Source organism: Anastrepha ludens, chromosome 3 (assembly GCF_028408465.1).
Source record: "Anastrepha ludens isolate Willacy chromosome 3, idAnaLude1.1, whole genome shotgun sequence".
NCBI lineage: Eukaryota > Metazoa > Arthropoda > Insecta > Diptera > Tephritidae > Anastrepha > Anastrepha ludens.
Window position 1 is genome coordinate 59,688,278 of NC_071499.1, and position 17,951 is coordinate 59,706,228.

General features: G+C 36.3%; 1 protein-coding gene across 1 annotated transcript in view; it reads left to right on the top strand.

Annotated features, from left to right (window-relative positions):
* LOC128857525 (tRNA dimethylallyltransferase-like) overlaps positions 1-16,496 on the top strand; it is a 43,494-nt gene extending 26,998 nt beyond the window's left edge. Inside the window, exons 3-6 of the mRNA XM_054093276.1 lie at positions 7,580-7,683; positions 8,090-8,241; positions 11,567-12,024; positions 16,254-16,496. Of these exons, the coding sequence (XP_053949251.1) occupies positions 7,580-7,683; positions 8,090-8,241; positions 11,567-12,024; positions 16,254-16,424 (885 nt within the window). The 3' untranslated portion in view covers positions 16,425-16,496. The remainder of the gene's footprint in view (positions 1-7,579; positions 7,684-8,089; positions 8,242-11,566; positions 12,025-16,253) is intronic.
* Positions 16,497-17,951: the final 1,455 nt, after the last annotated feature.

Below are 17,951 nucleotides of genomic sequence, written 5' to 3' on the forward strand. Positions count from 1 at the left end.
CGTTAGACCACTGAAATTTGGTAAGGGGTTATATGGCATTAATCCTTACCACATCCTCAAAAACTGCGTATAACGAAAAAGGGGGCGTGGCACCTCCCATACAACTGGAATTTTTAACAGTCCGTATTTCTGGAAGTATTTACGTTAGACTACTGAAATTTGGTAAGGGGTTATTTGACATTAATCCTTACCACATCCACAAAAACTGCGTATAACTAAAGAGGGGGCGTGGCACCTCCCATGCAAATGGATTTTTTAACAGTCCGTATTTCTGGAAGAATTTACGTTAGACCACTGAAATTTGGTAAGGGGTTATATGGCATTAATCCTTACCACATCCTCAAAAACTGCGTATAACGAAAAAGGGGGCGTGGCACCTCCCATACAACTGGAATTTTTAACAGTCCGTATTTCTGGAAGTATTTACGTTAGACTACTGAAATTTGGTAAGGGGTTATTTGACATTAATCCTTACCACATCCACAAAAACTGCGTATAACTAAAGAGGGGGCGTGGCACCTCCCATACAACTGGAATTTTTTATAGTCCATATCTCTGGAAGTATTTAGGCTAGACCAATGAAATTTGGGAAGGGGTTATATGAGGTTAATTCCTAACACCTCCAAGAAAACTGAGAAAAACGAAAAAGGGGACTTGGCACCTCCCATATAAATGCAATTTTTCATTGTCCATATCTCCGGAAGTATTTGGGCTAGACAACTGAAATTTGGTAAGAGATTATATAAGGTTAATACCTAACACCTGCATGAAAACTGGTGATAGCTAGAAATGGGGCGTGACACCTCTTATACAAATGGGATTTTTCATTTGCAAATGAGGCTCCGAAGTTTATGCAAATTCATTTTATGGGAAATAATGAAATGGAGATTAACCAAAGGTGTTCGGCAGTTTCTGGCGTGGACCGAGTTATAATATCCCAATTACAGACCATGCTTCGTGAACAAAATGCTTTAGTTCAACTTTTTACAACATCGATAGAATCAATGCCGACGGATGAGTATAAATTAATTATTAAAGCTGATAAGACACCTGTGGGTGAGCATGAACGACGGTATAACGCACCTACTTCCAATGAGGTAGCTATTGTAATGGTTGGTAATGAATTTGGTATTCGCGACATCATTTTACATAAACGATGCAATTCTTTGCAACGTATTTCGGAAACGCATCGCTCATATGATGCATTGCAATATCCCATACTATTTCCCAGTGGTGAGGATACGCATCATTTTCATATCTACCAAATTAACCCTGCCACTGGCATAGTAACCAATAAAAAAGTAGTTGCTTAGATGTAATCGAATATTCCAACAATTTATCGTAGATATGTATGCAAAAATAGAAAGCGAAAGGCTTTTATTTCTTCGACTTAATCAAACTAAGCTTAGGACAGATGACTACATTCATTTAAGAGATGCTATCGCTAAAAGTTATATTACCTGCAACATTTACTGGGAGCCCGAGGCATATGCACGAATACACTCAGGATGCAATGACATATGTTCGTAACTACGGGAGACCAGATCTGTTTGTTACTTTTACATGTAATCCGAATTGGAAGGAAATAAAAGCATATCTTTTACGAGGACAATCACCACATGACAGACCTGATTTGACAGCCAGAATATTTAAACAAAAACTTATAAAAATGATGAATGTTATGACTAAGAGTCAAATTTTTGGGGAGGTGCGTTGTCACATGTACACAATCGAATGGCAAAAGAGGGGACTTCCACACTCTCATATTTTAATTTGGTTAAAAGACAAAGTCCATCCGGATTCCATTGATAAAATTATATCTGCTGAACTTCCAAATCCCCAAACCGACCCAGTTCTCTATGATATCGTCAGTTCTAATATGATCCACGGCCCATGCGGAGCATTTAACCATACAGCGCCATGTATGAAGGAAGCCAAATGTTCCAAAAAGTATCCAAAAGACTTCTGGAAAGAAACAGAAACCGGATGTGATGGTTATCCTACATACAGGAGACGTCAACCTGAAGATGGGGGCTTCAAAGCAACCGTTAAAATAAAAAATGTTAACGTCGAGGTTGACAATAGGTGGATTGTACCATATTCGCCCCTCTTATCAAAAATGTTTCAAGCCCATATCAACGTAGAGTATTGCAACTCGATAAAATCAATAAAATATGTTTGCAAATATGTGAATAAGGGCAGCGACATGGCAGTTCTGGGAATAACTAACGCTAATGATGAAATAACGCAATTCCAAATGGGACGATACATTAACAGCAATGTTCACCTGTCAGTTCACCTTGAGAATGGTCAGCGTATGTATTTTACCTAGGCGAACGCGTTGGCTCGAGCTTTAAGGGGTTATACGCAGTTATGAAGCAAATAAAAGACGGGTTGTCAAGGATTTATCCTGAAGAAACTTCAGAATATTTAAATTTTAAAATTTTTGGCGGTTATAAAAGTATCCTTCAAGAACGTAACAAAATTTTTTATTTATGAAAATGTTGATTATAGAGCGCACTGCAGGCGATTTCTGGAACCTCCTTTAAAAAAAGACGATTTACGGTGTACATCGTAACTCAGGATTGGATTATCTGAAATCAAAAAACCAAACAAATTTTGTTAATATATTAGATTATCTAGTATTCAATATATGTATGTCCAGCAAGTGAAGGTACATCCCACGATTCTAACCACTAACCATTGGCATGCCCTATCAAACCTACTCACCTAACACCCCTCTCCCTCTGAACTCAACCTGTCGAAACAGCATATTTTCTGAGTCTACCCTTAGCTGAGTTAGACGAAGACGACAGGTGACTACACCGCTCTGATAGAGTTTAGTCAGCTGCTGCAACAACAACATGGTTCGTGCGAATCTCTGCACAAAGTTGTCAACAGATACGTACCTTCGTATTTAACATAAATAATTTTACAAAACATCGTAGTATATTTTAATACAAAAAATGCAGACAATCAAATAAGCCCTATCTTCAAAATCGTTAGTGTGCCGACTCGTGTTTACTAAGATGCTGTTGCTTCTTTTGGACCATTCCCTCTTAAATATTTTACATTATTTTTCTAATATAACACCCTGTATAAAAGATTACTAATTATACATCTAAAGTCTACAATTTGTTTGAATTATAAATTCCATTTCACCCACAATTATTTCTTTCTTCTCGATCCCAATACAACTATCGAGATTAAGAGCGTTATGTGTGTAATTCCGAAAGTCACGACGAAAGGCCAGACAGTCACGACATGACTCGTTAAATACCTCACAATTAGCGAAATATTACCAATCCTAAGATAGAAATATAATTCATTTTTCCCTGCAGACTGTCACGTAAGCACACACACACGCACAGGAATGTAGCTCCACATGCTAAAATTCTTGCTTTACGAGTAATCTTCAATTGGTTATAGTGACTGACAGAGGCTTTAGAAAAAATTGGAAAATATATCATTCAATTAAGGAATTCATAAATAGTATTTAAAAGATTATTTACAGTCGCGCCTACTTAAATCAATAGCCAATATATGTATATATGTATGTATACTAGGGTGCTTCCAAATTGCAAACTTTCGAAAAGTAACCGCATCAACTCAGCATTCGCTTCTAGCACTTAAATAACGAAAGCCGTCGTTTTTAGAATTTTTTTTTATTTGTTCTATAAATTACCGTATGCGAAATACTTTAATTAGTTTTATAAACTTGACATATATATATATAATTGGCGCATACACCCATTTTGGGTGTTTGCCCGAGCTCCTCCTCCTATTTGTGGTATGCGTCTTGATGTTGTTCCACAAATCGGAGGGCCTACAGTTTCAAGCCGACTCCGAACGGCAGATATTTTTTATGACGAGCTTTTTCATGGCAGAAATACAATCGAAGGTTTGCCATTGTCTGCCGAGGGGCGATCGCTATTAGAAAAAACCTTTTCTTTATTTTGATCTTCCACCGAGATTCGAACCGACGTCCTCTCTGAATTCCGAATGGTAGTCACGCACCAACCCATTCGGCTACGGCGGCCGCCTTGATACTATAAATAATATCTGTGTTCCAATGGTCAATGATCGGAACTGGATGAAAATTTTGCTTTCAAAAGCAACTACAATGATGTGATTCTAATAGAGAAATGATTAAATGTTTGATCCGTTCTGTTCTTCGTCGTTGGTTGGCAGCACAGCCGTTTATAATTGGTAGCACTGACTAGAGAGTGTATACAGAAGCATGCAGTTATATGCGGTCAATTAGAAAAGCTTTTATTTCAGAGACAAATTTTATGTGGAGTGGGGTTTTCTGCAGAAAATTTTCATACTTAATCATTAGGCATAAACAATGACGGGAAACTCTCACGACAGTCAGTTCTACGTTAGCGTAAGAGCACGGATTTATATCCGGCCAAAGACTGTCAGTCCAGCAACATTTCTCAAACATTTATGGAAAATATGTATGCTATTACAGCAACAACGGCAAATTTTTATTTTGAGAATCGTTTTCTGTCTAGTTTCTTTTTTCTAATAGCAGGCTACCCTCGGCAGGCAATGGCAAACCTCAGAGTGTATTTCTGTCATGAAAAAGGTTGTCATAAAAATGATTCGGTGGCGGCATGAAACTGTAGGTTCCTCCACTTATAGGACAACATTAAGACGCACACCACAAATAGTAGGAGGAGCTCGGCCAAACACCAAAAAAGAGTGTAAGCGAAAATTATTATTGAAAACTTAAATTAAAAAAAAACGAGCCAAGAAGCACTGAGAGATTGGTAACTCCTAAAACACTCAGGCTAAAAAGCCCATTGTATTCAAAGCTCTAGAAAGTAAAAGGGTAGATAGATAAGAAGGAAAGGAAAAGAATAACAGAGAAAAATATATAGCATAGAATAGAGACAGAACAGAAATAGCTAGCCTTGTGAAAATTTTCCAGATTCTTTGGGAAATCTGATAGAACGAATACTACTCGTTCTCATGGCATCGGAACCCAAAATTTAGCTCTAGCAAAAATCGGACACCCACAGAAAAAATGCTCAGTGATATCTGCCTACTGTAAGCAAGGCAGAAAAATCTGGTCCTCAATGATTCCAATTCCGATCATTAACCGAACGACTTTCCTTCCAAGTTTAAGATAGTTTTCTGTTCGGGCTTATCACAAACCACTTTGCAGTTCTGCAGCGTTCTAGATTAAACCATCGCTCTTTCTGTAAATTGCATACCTAATTGCTGGTTCCTGTGGGGTAACCGCTAGTCCTCATCGGAAATTTCATTTCGAGTAAGACGTATTTCGTGATTTTCGCTAAGGTGGAAAAAGGCAGTATCGTTCGGTAATTCGCTTTTTGTTTTTGGATGGGAAAAAGTGCGAGGTGATAACAGCAAAGTTGGATACTGTCAACGGAGAGACGCTTCGCCATTTATGACCACAGTTAGAAATTGGTTCAATGAATTTAAAAGTGGGCGAACATCCGTTTTTGATGAGTGGCGACATAATTCTCGCTGATCGACGAACGAAAGTGCGCGAAATAACCGATGCCATAGGTATGTTGACCGAAACGGTAATTAATATTGTATATGATAAGTTGGCGATGTGTGCCGCGATTGCTTACGGTAGACAACAAGCGGATGCGGCTGTTAACTTCGACGCAGTGTTTGGAGCAATTTAAGCGAGATCCGAAGAAATTTTCGCATCGTGTTGTCACCGTTGATGAAATCTGGATTCATCATTACGCACCAGAAACTAAGCAACAATCAATGCAATGGATTTCTCCCGGTGAATTTGCTCCAAAGGAAGCGAAGAAGAAGCCACCCATCGGCCGGAAAGGTCATGGCGACGGGGTCATCCTCATGGTGCTTTTATGAAAAGGAAGAACGATCACTGGACTATACTACAGTGAATTTTTGGACCGTTTTCACAAAAAATGAAGGAGACACGGCCGCATTCGGCGCTGCCGGAGTTGTCGCCGCCAAACTGCATGAATTGCTGTCGCACCCCCCGTATTAATCCGATCTGGGTTTCTGCGACTTTTTCTTGTTCCCTAACATGAAGAAATGTCTCGCGGGAAAAAAATTTAATTTAAGCGAGGAAGTCATCGCCGAGATAGAGGCGTATTTTGGAGAGTTCGGCAAATTCTATTTTTTGGAGGGGTTAAAATGTTAAAAAATTGCCGGAGCGCTGGAAAAATGTATCTTTCTAAAAGGGAACTATGTTGAAAAATAAAAAAAAAAATTTAAAATACGGTGTTTTCATTTCTAACAGGGTACTTGTTGACCCCCTCATAGGTACAAGCTTATTCTTCTTCTTCTTACATTATTCAACAATCATTAATGTTTGCTTCACCGTCTCCAGGGCCTTCAGTACAGCCTGACTGTCACTAAAGACTTCAATCTGCTTCCCGCTCCATCTCCTCTGAATTATCTATTCCGCTACTTTCAGAATGTCAATAATATCCGTTCCTCCCACAGCGTAATGATGCTTATTGCTATCGTAATAAGGTTCCAGATCGTAGGTTCCAGAACCTATATCATTCTTGGACCCATCGGTAATGAAACTATCCGTCAAATTTCTTTGAATGCATTCTCACGCAATAAAAATTCGACATCAAATTTCCTTAACAATGGTTTAGATTAGGTTAGCCTGGTTGGCATTAAGTCACCGCATAGACCTTTTGACCCCTAGCGAAACTGTCCGAATGAAACTGTGGGCATAAGATCGTCCTTAGGATAGGATCGTTCAAAAACAGTAGATATAGCGCTATCTGAGCAAGATTCTTATAGATTTCTCTGTGTCTCGAAGTTCCGTCTTTGTGCCAGAAACCATATTAATAGAGTCTACACATTACTTTTATTACTTTCTGCTGTATCTTAAGGTTCAAGAGGAGCAAATCAAGCATAGCCTTTAAGGCATCGCCGAAGGTTGTACTCATGGCACCCATAAGGCATAAACATATACTTCTTTGCAGTCTGTATAGTTCCTGACGTGTGGACTTAACCATGGAATATTTTATAGTATGTAGTAATATTTTTTATTACTGCCAAAGCAGAAGTTTTATTATTAAAGCACAAGAATTCTTATTAAAATTTTTGACAAGTAACGAAAATTGCAAAAAACTATATATTTATTTTTGGCCAAATAAGAAGCACCCTAAAGTTTAATAGGTAGCTTTCAACAGGCCTCAAGCTCAATGGCTCAATATACCTATAATACATACTTATGTACCATTTAATTGTGAGGGTTGAATGGGCTAATGATCCAGCGATGATAATTACTGGATGTGGTGTTAAAAAAGCGTTTTATTTGTGATAGCACGCTTACAGCCATATAATTGCTTAGACTTAGCTATGTAAGTATTTACTTGTACATACCTAATATACAAATTCATATGTGCACATTCTTACATATGTAATTCACATTTACAAGACTTCCATCAACTAACACTGATCACCAACACGATTTTATAATTGACTTGTTTGGGATACTTTTTGTCAAGGGATACTTATGAATATGTATGTATGCGTGTATGTTCATATGAACGTGTAATTTGCATAGAGTAAATGTGGGCACATATTTCTCTTTCAGGATGTACTTAACGAGCGTTTGGACAAGCGTGTTGACGCCATGCTCGAGCAGGGCTTGCTGCGTGAGATACGCGCCTTTCACAATGAGCACAACATTGATAAAAGGTAAACAAACGCTTAAATATACTTGCAGCTGCACACATACACACATGCATACAATCACATACACACATATGTACAAGAAGTATTTGGCCATTTGTATGAATGATTAAGAAAAAGTCATGCTTGTATGTTACATACATTTGTAACATGAGGAAACCAAAGAACAGCACCAAAAACGATTAATCATTGTAATCTTTCCATAATCTCTGTATAAGTTGCTTGCAAAGTGTCGAAGAACTTTTGTAGCGTATCTTTTTTTCCGTAAATAAGGGGCTTCCTTTTATTTATATTTCAAAAATTTCATTATTCGCATGTTGCCGCCGTACACATGCGTGTATATGCGTGTGTGTATGTATGTATGTGTGTATGCAAATAAACCAATACTCTAATGCTGCGCTAATCTTTCTAGCAATACCGACAACTCAACAACGTACACCCGTGGCGTACTTCAAACAATAGGCTTCAAAGAATTTATGCCCTACTTGGAGCAGTTTAATGCGGCAAATGATCAGAAAATTGAAGAGTACTTACGCTTGAATTCATATAAAATGCCAACAGAAGGTAATTGAATACAATCATTTCGATTTTTTTCTCCACTCAATGCCACTTAGTTTTTGGCATTCTTAAATCAGTTTAGTTTGGACACTGAAAGAAAATAGTTTATCATTTTTTTGGGTGTCTTTTATTTCAAAAAAATTTGTGTCTACAAATAGTGTTTGCACAATAAATTTGTATTTATTTTTATACTATTTTATTTTCATTAAGTATTAAAAATACGCGAAATTAATATTTTTTTATACAGAAAATATGGTTTATGCTACCTTAAATGTACTAAGTTGTTGAATAAGTTTTGCGGCTGGATAAGAAAAACACAATTTTCAGGTTTCAAATACGTTATTTTATTCAGTATAAACTTCCTGAACATCAATACACTTAATCCAACGAGATTCGAATACGCAGAATACGCTTCCGCAGCTGACCTCATCATTTGAAGAAAAAAGTTTTCCGCGTATACATTTTTTTTAGGTCTGGAAGTAGATGAAAGTCGCTAGGGGCCAAATCTGGTGAATACCGTGGACACTCCAGCAATTCGAACTTTAATTCATGGATTTTAGCCATAATCAAAGCGCTCGTGTGACACGGTGCATTGTCCTGATCAAAAGGAGTTTTTTTCTTTTGCAAACTGGGTATTTTTTCACGTGCTAGTAGCAACGCTCTCTTATCGAACCGCAAAACTTATTGAACAACCCAGCATTTACGAAAATGAAATAAGAAACCATAATAAAGGGCGTCATACTTGCCCTAACCACTATTAATTCGTAGCAGACCGATTTCTTCATATACTTAGCATATCTTTTCTCTTCTTCTTAATTCGCGCGATAACCGCTTACCGTTTTTTTCACGTGCCAACCGACACCAGTTGGAAACACCAAGTGGAGCCAAGTCCTTCTTCACCTGGTCTTCCCAACTCAGAGGAGGCCTCCCTCTTCCTCAGCTACCACCAGCTGGTACCGCATCGAATACTTTCAGAGCCGGAGCGTTTGTATCCGTTCGGATCCGCTGGATCTTTTACATCTTTTATATTTACACCTATTAAATTTTAGTACCGTTGATTTTTGTAATTTTTTTTTTATTGACGCTGCTAGGCTCCTCTTCATTACGAGATTTGCTATTTATATTTTACGTCGAATAATAAAAAACCACTGTGCCTATAATAACCAACGCTTCACAGTTGCTCAATATGCTGCTACAGTGCCAAAAGTCGAAGTAAGTTCATCAATGCACTCTGATCTCGAAAATTGTAATAAATCATCGCACGAAAATTTTCAAGAGTTAATTCCATCTTTCGGGTTAGATGAGTTTTTTCAGCGCACTGAAAAGAAAAGAAATAAAATTCGTAAGTGAAAACTTTTCGATAAAAATATCGAATTAGGCAAAGGCCATCTTTAACAAAAAAAATCGAGCCCTTACTTTGTATAGAAAAGATGCGCAACCTTGCGAAATGAAAAATTGTCTTACACTTTGTTATACGAAAATGGGCTATAAAACTGCATATCCAGAAAAATTCTAAAACTTGTGGGTAAGCAGTTGAAAGTTTGAATGAATATTTGACTCATTTTGAAAAATTAAAAAAAAAAGTTTGAAACTTTGCGTTATATGGTTTTGGTTGTAGTATGATCTACAAAGTGGCGCAAAATTAATCACCCTATCGGAAGACTTGTAATTTTTGAAACTCGCGCTATTTGACGCTTCCGAACTACACAGCTGCAGTATTCACACTGCTTGTAAAGGTCATGACAAAAATTTCCATCACTCAAAATCCTCTTATTTTTTATTTAGATGACTACAGTCCTCTACTGATGGCTCAAAGCTTGACATAAAGTTGGCTTTGGTGTCGACTGTAAGAAGCCAGAAGAAAGCGTTTCAACTGTAGCGTATTTTAGACTGAAAGCCTAGCCATAATGAGATTAGGCAAAAATATGACTACCTTTGGAAAGGTCTATATTTACTCCTATAGACTAAATCTCTTGGTGGGGTTGTCACTAATTCCATCAAGGCTCGCAAATGCTGGACGTCTCTTAACGAGATGGCGGAATATTTCCGCATCCATTTGATGTGGGTGTCAGGGCATAGCGAAATACCACTCCGTGAATTTTCAGCAGCCACTACAACGAATGCAAAAACTAAGAACTGGGTAAGATGGAAATGCCTTGTAAAGGGAAGAACAAATAATCGCACTGACTTTTGTCAACTTTTTTTTTTGCTCTCGGTTTTGTGTATTTACTCCATATAAAAAGCATTTCGAGCATTCTTTATATGAAGGAAATACGGAACAACGTCAACAAAACATTTGTCCAAAACCTACGCGAATCTTGAGCTACTTTAAGCTGACACAATATTGAATTGAGTGAAGTACAAACCTAGTACTCAGAATTTTTCTAAAGACTCTGACTAAAAGATTTTAAAGTTTGACGAAATTTTGTTGATTTTTTTCTTTGAACTTTTACTAAGTCTGAAACTTTAAGCCATTTGGTTTTTGCTGTAGAATGAACTATATTTTCATAAGTAAATAAGAAAAACAATATATAAAAAATCGGGCGCCTTCGGCTAGGGCATACAAAGAGTACACATGGACACTTCATGACTAACACCAACCCAACTACGTGCACGTGCAACCCCTCCTTCATTGCCCACTATACACCGCCCGCAGAAGACAAATCTTCAGCAACTCAAACCCAATAACGCATCTATCGTCCCCAACCTCCGATTCAATATCTTTAATAACCAAATTCCTTAAAATAACCAACCTATACCATAGAATTTAAGACACAATACAAAAGAACTCCATATAAACAATCTAAGCGTAAGGCCTCGACGCTATCGCTTTATGTTACAATTAGCTTATAAGATTTACTATTTAAGTAAATTTTTAAAATAAATAAATAAATAAATATATATAAAAAGTATAAAAATAGTCAAATATTATACAAAAATTAAAAGCTAAAAAAATTAAATATTATTACATCTACACATGTGAGATATATGTATTAGTGGATTTTCAAATAGGCAGGTTTTGCTTACCTACTCAGTGTGTAGTTCCCAATTTTTTTCCTTGTAGGCACTCGTAAACATTAGCGCACAAAAAGTTCGCACTCACCAAAATTTTTTGTAAGATTTCTTTGTTATTCAGCAATCTAAGTATGTAGAGGAGATCTAATTTTCCCACACATCCGAATATTAATGTTAATGAGAAACCATCACTTTTTCTTTCAACATTTCTTAATTTCCTTTATACTCACACTTGGATAACTGGCTTTTGACTTCGCTATAATTTATACCTATATACAAACATACTCCCATATGTATACACGTAATGTGCATGCAGAGCACTTCAAAGCACAAAAGCCGAGTTCAATAAACGTAACACTGGTTCAGAAGCTGCAAAAACAAAAAGAACACGCAGCAGCGGCACAATGCCAATCACAGCACGAACTCAATAGCGAAGTTGAATTGGAATTGGGATCAGCGACAAATTCCCCTACAACCACAAATCCACCTTTGCCTGCTGGCCTCGAGGTGCTAAACATGTGTTTGAATGAGCTGAAACGTGTCACACAACGCTACTCCAAGAAGCAAATCAAGTGGATTAATAATCGTTTTTTGGCCAGTAAGGATCGTCAAGTGCCGGATTTGTATGAGCTCGATACGAGTGACGTCAAATTGTGGCAAGCAGAAGTGTATGAGCGTGCTGTAGCGGTGATCGAGAGCTATCGTAGTGGGGAGGTTTGTGAGATACAGCCAATGTCACGGCGTCAGCATCCGGGTGCAGGACTCAATGAGGAGGTAAATAAAGATTAGAAGAACATTAATGTAATTATAATTTGTTATGGAAGAGAGAAAATAGAGAAATGAAAGATCTCAAATGTATGGAGTTTTATAAGGTACAAGGTGGCGCAAAATTAATCACCCTATCGAAAGATTTATAATTTTTGCTTGTGAACTAGACAACTGCATTATAAAAACAGACAAGCAATAAAGCGCGTAAAGTTCAAACTATAGATTTCCATCACACAAAATAATTTTTTATTTAGTAAAAAAGTTATTCTCAAACAAATTTGGATGATTAATTTCGCGCCACCTTGTATATTTTTTTTTCAAACTTGGCAATAGACTGCTCATAACCATATTGTAGCAAAGAGAGAGCCAATGTCTGTTTCTTTTTTTTTTTAAATCATGCTATTTTGACGCTGACAGTTAGTTCACGCTCAAGTGACTTCAAGCGGCAGGAACTCATTATTATAAGGTGAAGTCCAAAATAAACAAGACTGAGCTAAAATAGAAACGACAGAAGCTTTGTTCTAAAAACTTTGAGTTATTTATTCAAAATAGTCCCCTCTGGCCTCTCGCAAAACATTGTGCGCGATCTAAATGCTTTTCTAAAGAGTGTTTCAGGTCTTTGATCGGAATGTCCTTCAGGATGTCGGTACAAGCCCTTTGAATTTTTTGATGGCCTCTACGGACGCAAAACGTTTTCCTTTCATGGCCAAATGCAATTTTTTGAATAGGAAGAAGTCACAGGAGCCATATCAGGTGAATACGGTGAGTGATTGATGGTAAAAATGCGATTTATCATCATTTCTGGTCAAAAACAAAAGTGGATCGATGAGATGGGGCATTATCATGCAATAAGCGCCAGCTTCCTCCTTCGTGGCGAATTCGACGAATGCGATGCAACAAACGCTTCAAAACGCGAAGGTATAAAACTGCTTTGACGGTTTCGGAAGTTCTCTTCTTTTCTCGCCTCTGTAATGAGGTCTTTCGAATGTTGAATTCGGATCAATTTTTGGTCCTCAGTTAACTCGTGCGGAATGAAACGTGCACAGACCTTTCGTAAACCCAAATGATCAGTTAAATGCAATAAGTCGATGTTTTGGAGATATTTAATTCAGATTTTATGAATTTCAACGATAATTTCGGTTAATTTTTGATAAATTTACGAACAATTTCGATGGAGTTTTCAGTGATTACTGATTTTGGGCGGCCCATTAGTTCATTGTCATTTATGTCCTCACAACCACCTCTGAAACGTGTAAACCACTCATGAACTCTGGCACGAGATAGACAATCATCGCCATAAACTTTTTTCATCAATTCAAATGTTTCGGTAAACGTTTTACCGATTTTAAAACAAAATTTGATATTAGCTCTTTGTTCGAAACTCATTTTTGTACCGATGACACAAACAAACTGACACTTTAGCCACAATAACTTCGCTTCCACTGAATCGAAAGTCACCAACCTTTCACTGGAAGTCAGATAGGGATGTAACTTCCAACGCACAAAATCATTAAAAAGATGGCGCGATCAAAAAGATTTTTGTGACGCCAGTCTTGCTTATTTTGGACTTCACCTTGTATATCTACTTGAACAACGTTATAAAATTTAGAAAACTCCCAAAGTGTTTTTTTTTTGTACTAAGAAGGAGGCACTTTTAAATTTGATAAATGATAAAAAATGTAATTGCCACATCTGGTAATCAGAAATCCCGGACGGGGTTGTCACATCACCAATGCATTTTTAGACTGTCAGTTTGAAATCGATTTTGATGTGGTGCCATCATTGGTCGTTTGGTCTCCCAAAGTGATGCTGTAAAAGCCATTCCAGTGACGCAGCTATAATTAAGAAATTGTTTTGGGTTGAAATCCTGAAACTTTGATGGTCTTTAGTTTCAGCAGCATGGCGCTAGGTTCGATAATTGTATTAAACCGTGCAACAAAAATTATTATAGTTTTTTTTTTGCTATCGAGGAAAAATTTTTTTTTTTCAAAAAATTATTTGAAACACTTCCGTTCCATGATATTAAAATGTATATCAAACGAAATACGTCTTATCCAACTAATGAACAAATTTTGTTTACTTTACAGCAGAGCAACTATAGATTTTTCCTATTATCCATTGCGTATATTTTATTTCGTAAGGAGGTAGGGGTAGTCAGAGGCCCAAAAAATGATGATTTTCAATCATTTTATTGTACAAAAATAAAAACATAACATTAATACATCATATTTCGAGTTGACTTTAGCAAAATTTCAAAAAAAAATGTACAATTCTAAAAGTTTTTGCTGTTTGTGTGGAGCCCGTTTCTCCAGAAGTGTCTTGCGGTGATCATCACAAGTCCGTAGAGATTCATCTAAAATCAATCGGACAAGAGAAATTAGTTTTATTTTTTTTAATTAACAATATGGCGGCCTCAGGCAATATTTTTCAGATTTTCGAGAAAAAATCCGTCAATTAATTGCTTTAAAAATTTTAATTAAAAAAAAAAATTCAGCCAGGCACGAGTTTTTTATGTTTTTCAAAAGAAGTATACATTTTATTGAAATCTACCAAGCGGTTTTTAAGTTACTGTGATCACCAGTTCAGAAAACATAGTTTTGATAAAAACACATTTAAAGTTTTGCTTTCGAGCTCCGGAGCGCCCGAGCGCCCTTTGTTAATTGTTAAATAACTCGAAATCATTTGTCGGATTTACTTTAACTTTTCACACAATATTTGTAAGATATTATACTTTAAGAAAATGCAAAAAATTCAATTTTTTGAAAATTCTGACTACCCCTAACCCCATAAGACGAAAGTACAACCTTATTTACGTTTTTAGAAAACAACAAGAAAACCAAAGATGAAAAGTACACAGAATTTTTTTTTAATACCTGAGTATATCCGCTTTCATTTGATATCCACATTAATATCATAAAGTGAGTATATTAATATCAAATGAGAGTATTTTAAAGTTAAAGTTTGGTGTAAAGTTAAAGTTAAGTTCAAAAAGTTAAATTAAAAATAAATTTAAAATCTTAGTATGCACCATGTTTTTTTATAAAATCTATAATTTCATGTGCATATACAATTTTTCATAGATAGTTTGTATTGTCGCACGGTGTTAATAGCAGCCGCCCGGCTATATCAATTGGCCTTAGACCCTTAAGATGCATATCACGAGCAATTCGTGAGAAAGAGGCAAAGATTGTCGACGTGGTCTAGGAAAATTATGTTGACAAGATAGGATATTGCGGGACCAGTCAAACAAAGCGCATTCATCAAAAGTGGTAGCACAGGCCAACAACAACAACGTTTTGTGCATTAGAAATGTCACGACAAAAGAAAGTAGAAAAGAAAAAGAAAAGTTGCACAGCCGACATGAAGTTGGATTTCGAAAAATACGACGAAGGTGTGAAAGCAACGATTTTTTGTCATTTTATTTTATGCTGACATCCGAATGTGAACGGCGAAAGGAAAAAAAAAACAAATGAGGTCTATCGATACCACCTTTGATATATTAGACTTACAGGGAAGTGAGCCATTTGAATGATGTTTCATTTCACAATAATTCGGAAGTTTTGCTCTTTCTCAAAAAATCTAAAATAATTGAAAAATATTGAACGTGGTTTTTATAACATTTTTTAAAACAGACCGACCGATATTTAAAAGGCCGGCATGCCACCAGTGACCGCAAAAAATATATTAGTTGTTTCGAAATTTCAATTAAATAAGTCAAACGGAAAGAATTTGTCTATTGCACTGTTATTTTTGACTGAAAAAACGAATGTAAAATTCTAACTTTTATTTCTTTTAGGCCTGACTAAGGCGAATCTACGAAAAGCGCACCATCGTCTTAAGCTCCTAGTTCCAACTGCCTGTCGATTGTTATTTTTTCGTTTTGGCTGTACATCCTTTACTTTTCTACTTTTTTGTGTTCACGTTCGAATGTAAAAAGCCACCACCTATCATGAATTTGCCTTGCTTCTAAACGAAAAAATAAAAGTAAAATTTTAAATTTTTTGGTTTTTCACTGAAAATATATCGATGAAAACATAAGAATTATAATTCTTTATTAACCCTTTTGAAGAAAATCATTACAGTTGCAGTCCCTGTATTATACTTCTTTAGGTTTTTCAATAAATATAAAATAATTAATTTGGTATTTCAAAAGAACTTGCAATATCTTCTGCGAAAATCTTAAAATTTCTGATTTGTTCTGCTTATATTTTCATTTTATTTGTATTTGCTTTTAGACCAGCAACTTTTGTGAAACTTGTGAACGACTCTTCATAGGTGAATATCAATGGCAATTACATTTGAAGTCTAACAAACACAAAAAAAGGAGGGAGGCAAACAAAAAGAAGGAGAAAGAGAAGGCGAAAGAAATGGCTTTGGAACCTGACGCTGAAGATATTAAGAACTGAAGCTGTTTTTACTGTTAATTTTATAAGGAAAATCTAAAACTTAGAGAAATGAAAAGAAAAAAATTACAAAATAATTGAATTTTTGATTGAGAATATTTTTTGTTTTAACCAGTTTTTTTTACAACTAAAATATTTTTGCCAGGTATAAATCATATTTGATTTGAATACGGATTCATGGATTTCCACCACCCATAAGTGATATTAAAATGTATGTATGTATACACCTAACAGAAGTGTACGCGCCAATTATTTATTTTTTTTTTTTTTTATGTATGTAATGGACAAAAACAATGTTTTAAACTTCTAAATGACGTATCTAAGTGCTATAAAGTGCACCCTATTTGGGTGGCAAGCCACAGGAATACAGCAGGAAACTTCAAGGCGGATGAACTTGTTCGAACCGGTACAACGCTCCACCTCCAACCGGATAAGACACTGATACCCATGCCAATAGCCACTTGTAATTTATTTATAGACAGGGAAGCCATCATCAAAGGTAAATACAAGCTTACAAAACCTCACAACATGCGAACTAAACAGACAGACATGACCGAATGGGAACAGCGGTCGATTGAAAATCTTGTTAAGATTTAACAGAGAAGCTATAAGAAAAATGATAGGGGCATTAACTGGTCATTGTTTAATAGGCAGCCACGCTAGAAGGTTAGGACTCCCGTACGTCGATTGCTTTAGAAGCTGTCTTAATGCAGAAGAAGACATCTATGGATAAAATTATATCGGGAGAAAACTATTTATCTTCCCTCTATATTTTTGAAAAGTTAAGTTACAACAGGTTAATCTCTATCTTGACTTTTAAAAGAAAGGAAAATTCTTTGTATATATGTATACAAAAGAGATAAATACAAGGTGCCGCAAAGTAATCACCCTATCGGAAAATTCATAATATTTGGAAATAGCGTCGTGAGTCAATCATATTCTAGCAGCTGCAGCATACAAGGTCAAAATGAAGATTTCTAAAGGGTTTTCCAATAACAGGTGTTATTGGTGAATGGATTGCGTTATCGAGAGATGATTAACGATTTTTTATGGCTGGAATTGGATGGGACAAAGTTTATTTTCACAAGGCGACGCTTCGTGCCACACAAGCAAGGAAACCATTGATCTTTTACGGGAAAAGTTTCCCGGACCGTGTTATCTCTCGAAGAAGTGATCACAATTGGCCATCGTGATCTTGGGATTTAACATCTTTGTTTCTTTTTTCTTTGGGGCCACGTGGAAGAGAAGGTCTACGCCAATAGCCCAAGGTCCATTCAAGACCTCAAAGATCGAATTTTTGAGGGTATCAAGGACATAGGGCAGCCACTTTGCAATTCGGTAAGGGAAAATTGCATGAAAAGGATATTGTTCTGTAAGTGTGGTCGTGGTGGTCATTTGCCTGATGTTATTTTCCTTTATTAAGGGCATACCTTCCTCTTTATAATGAAATAAACATCCGATAATTTATATTAAAACATAGCATTTTTCTTTGAATATCCAAATAACACCTCTTATTGGAAAACCCTATAT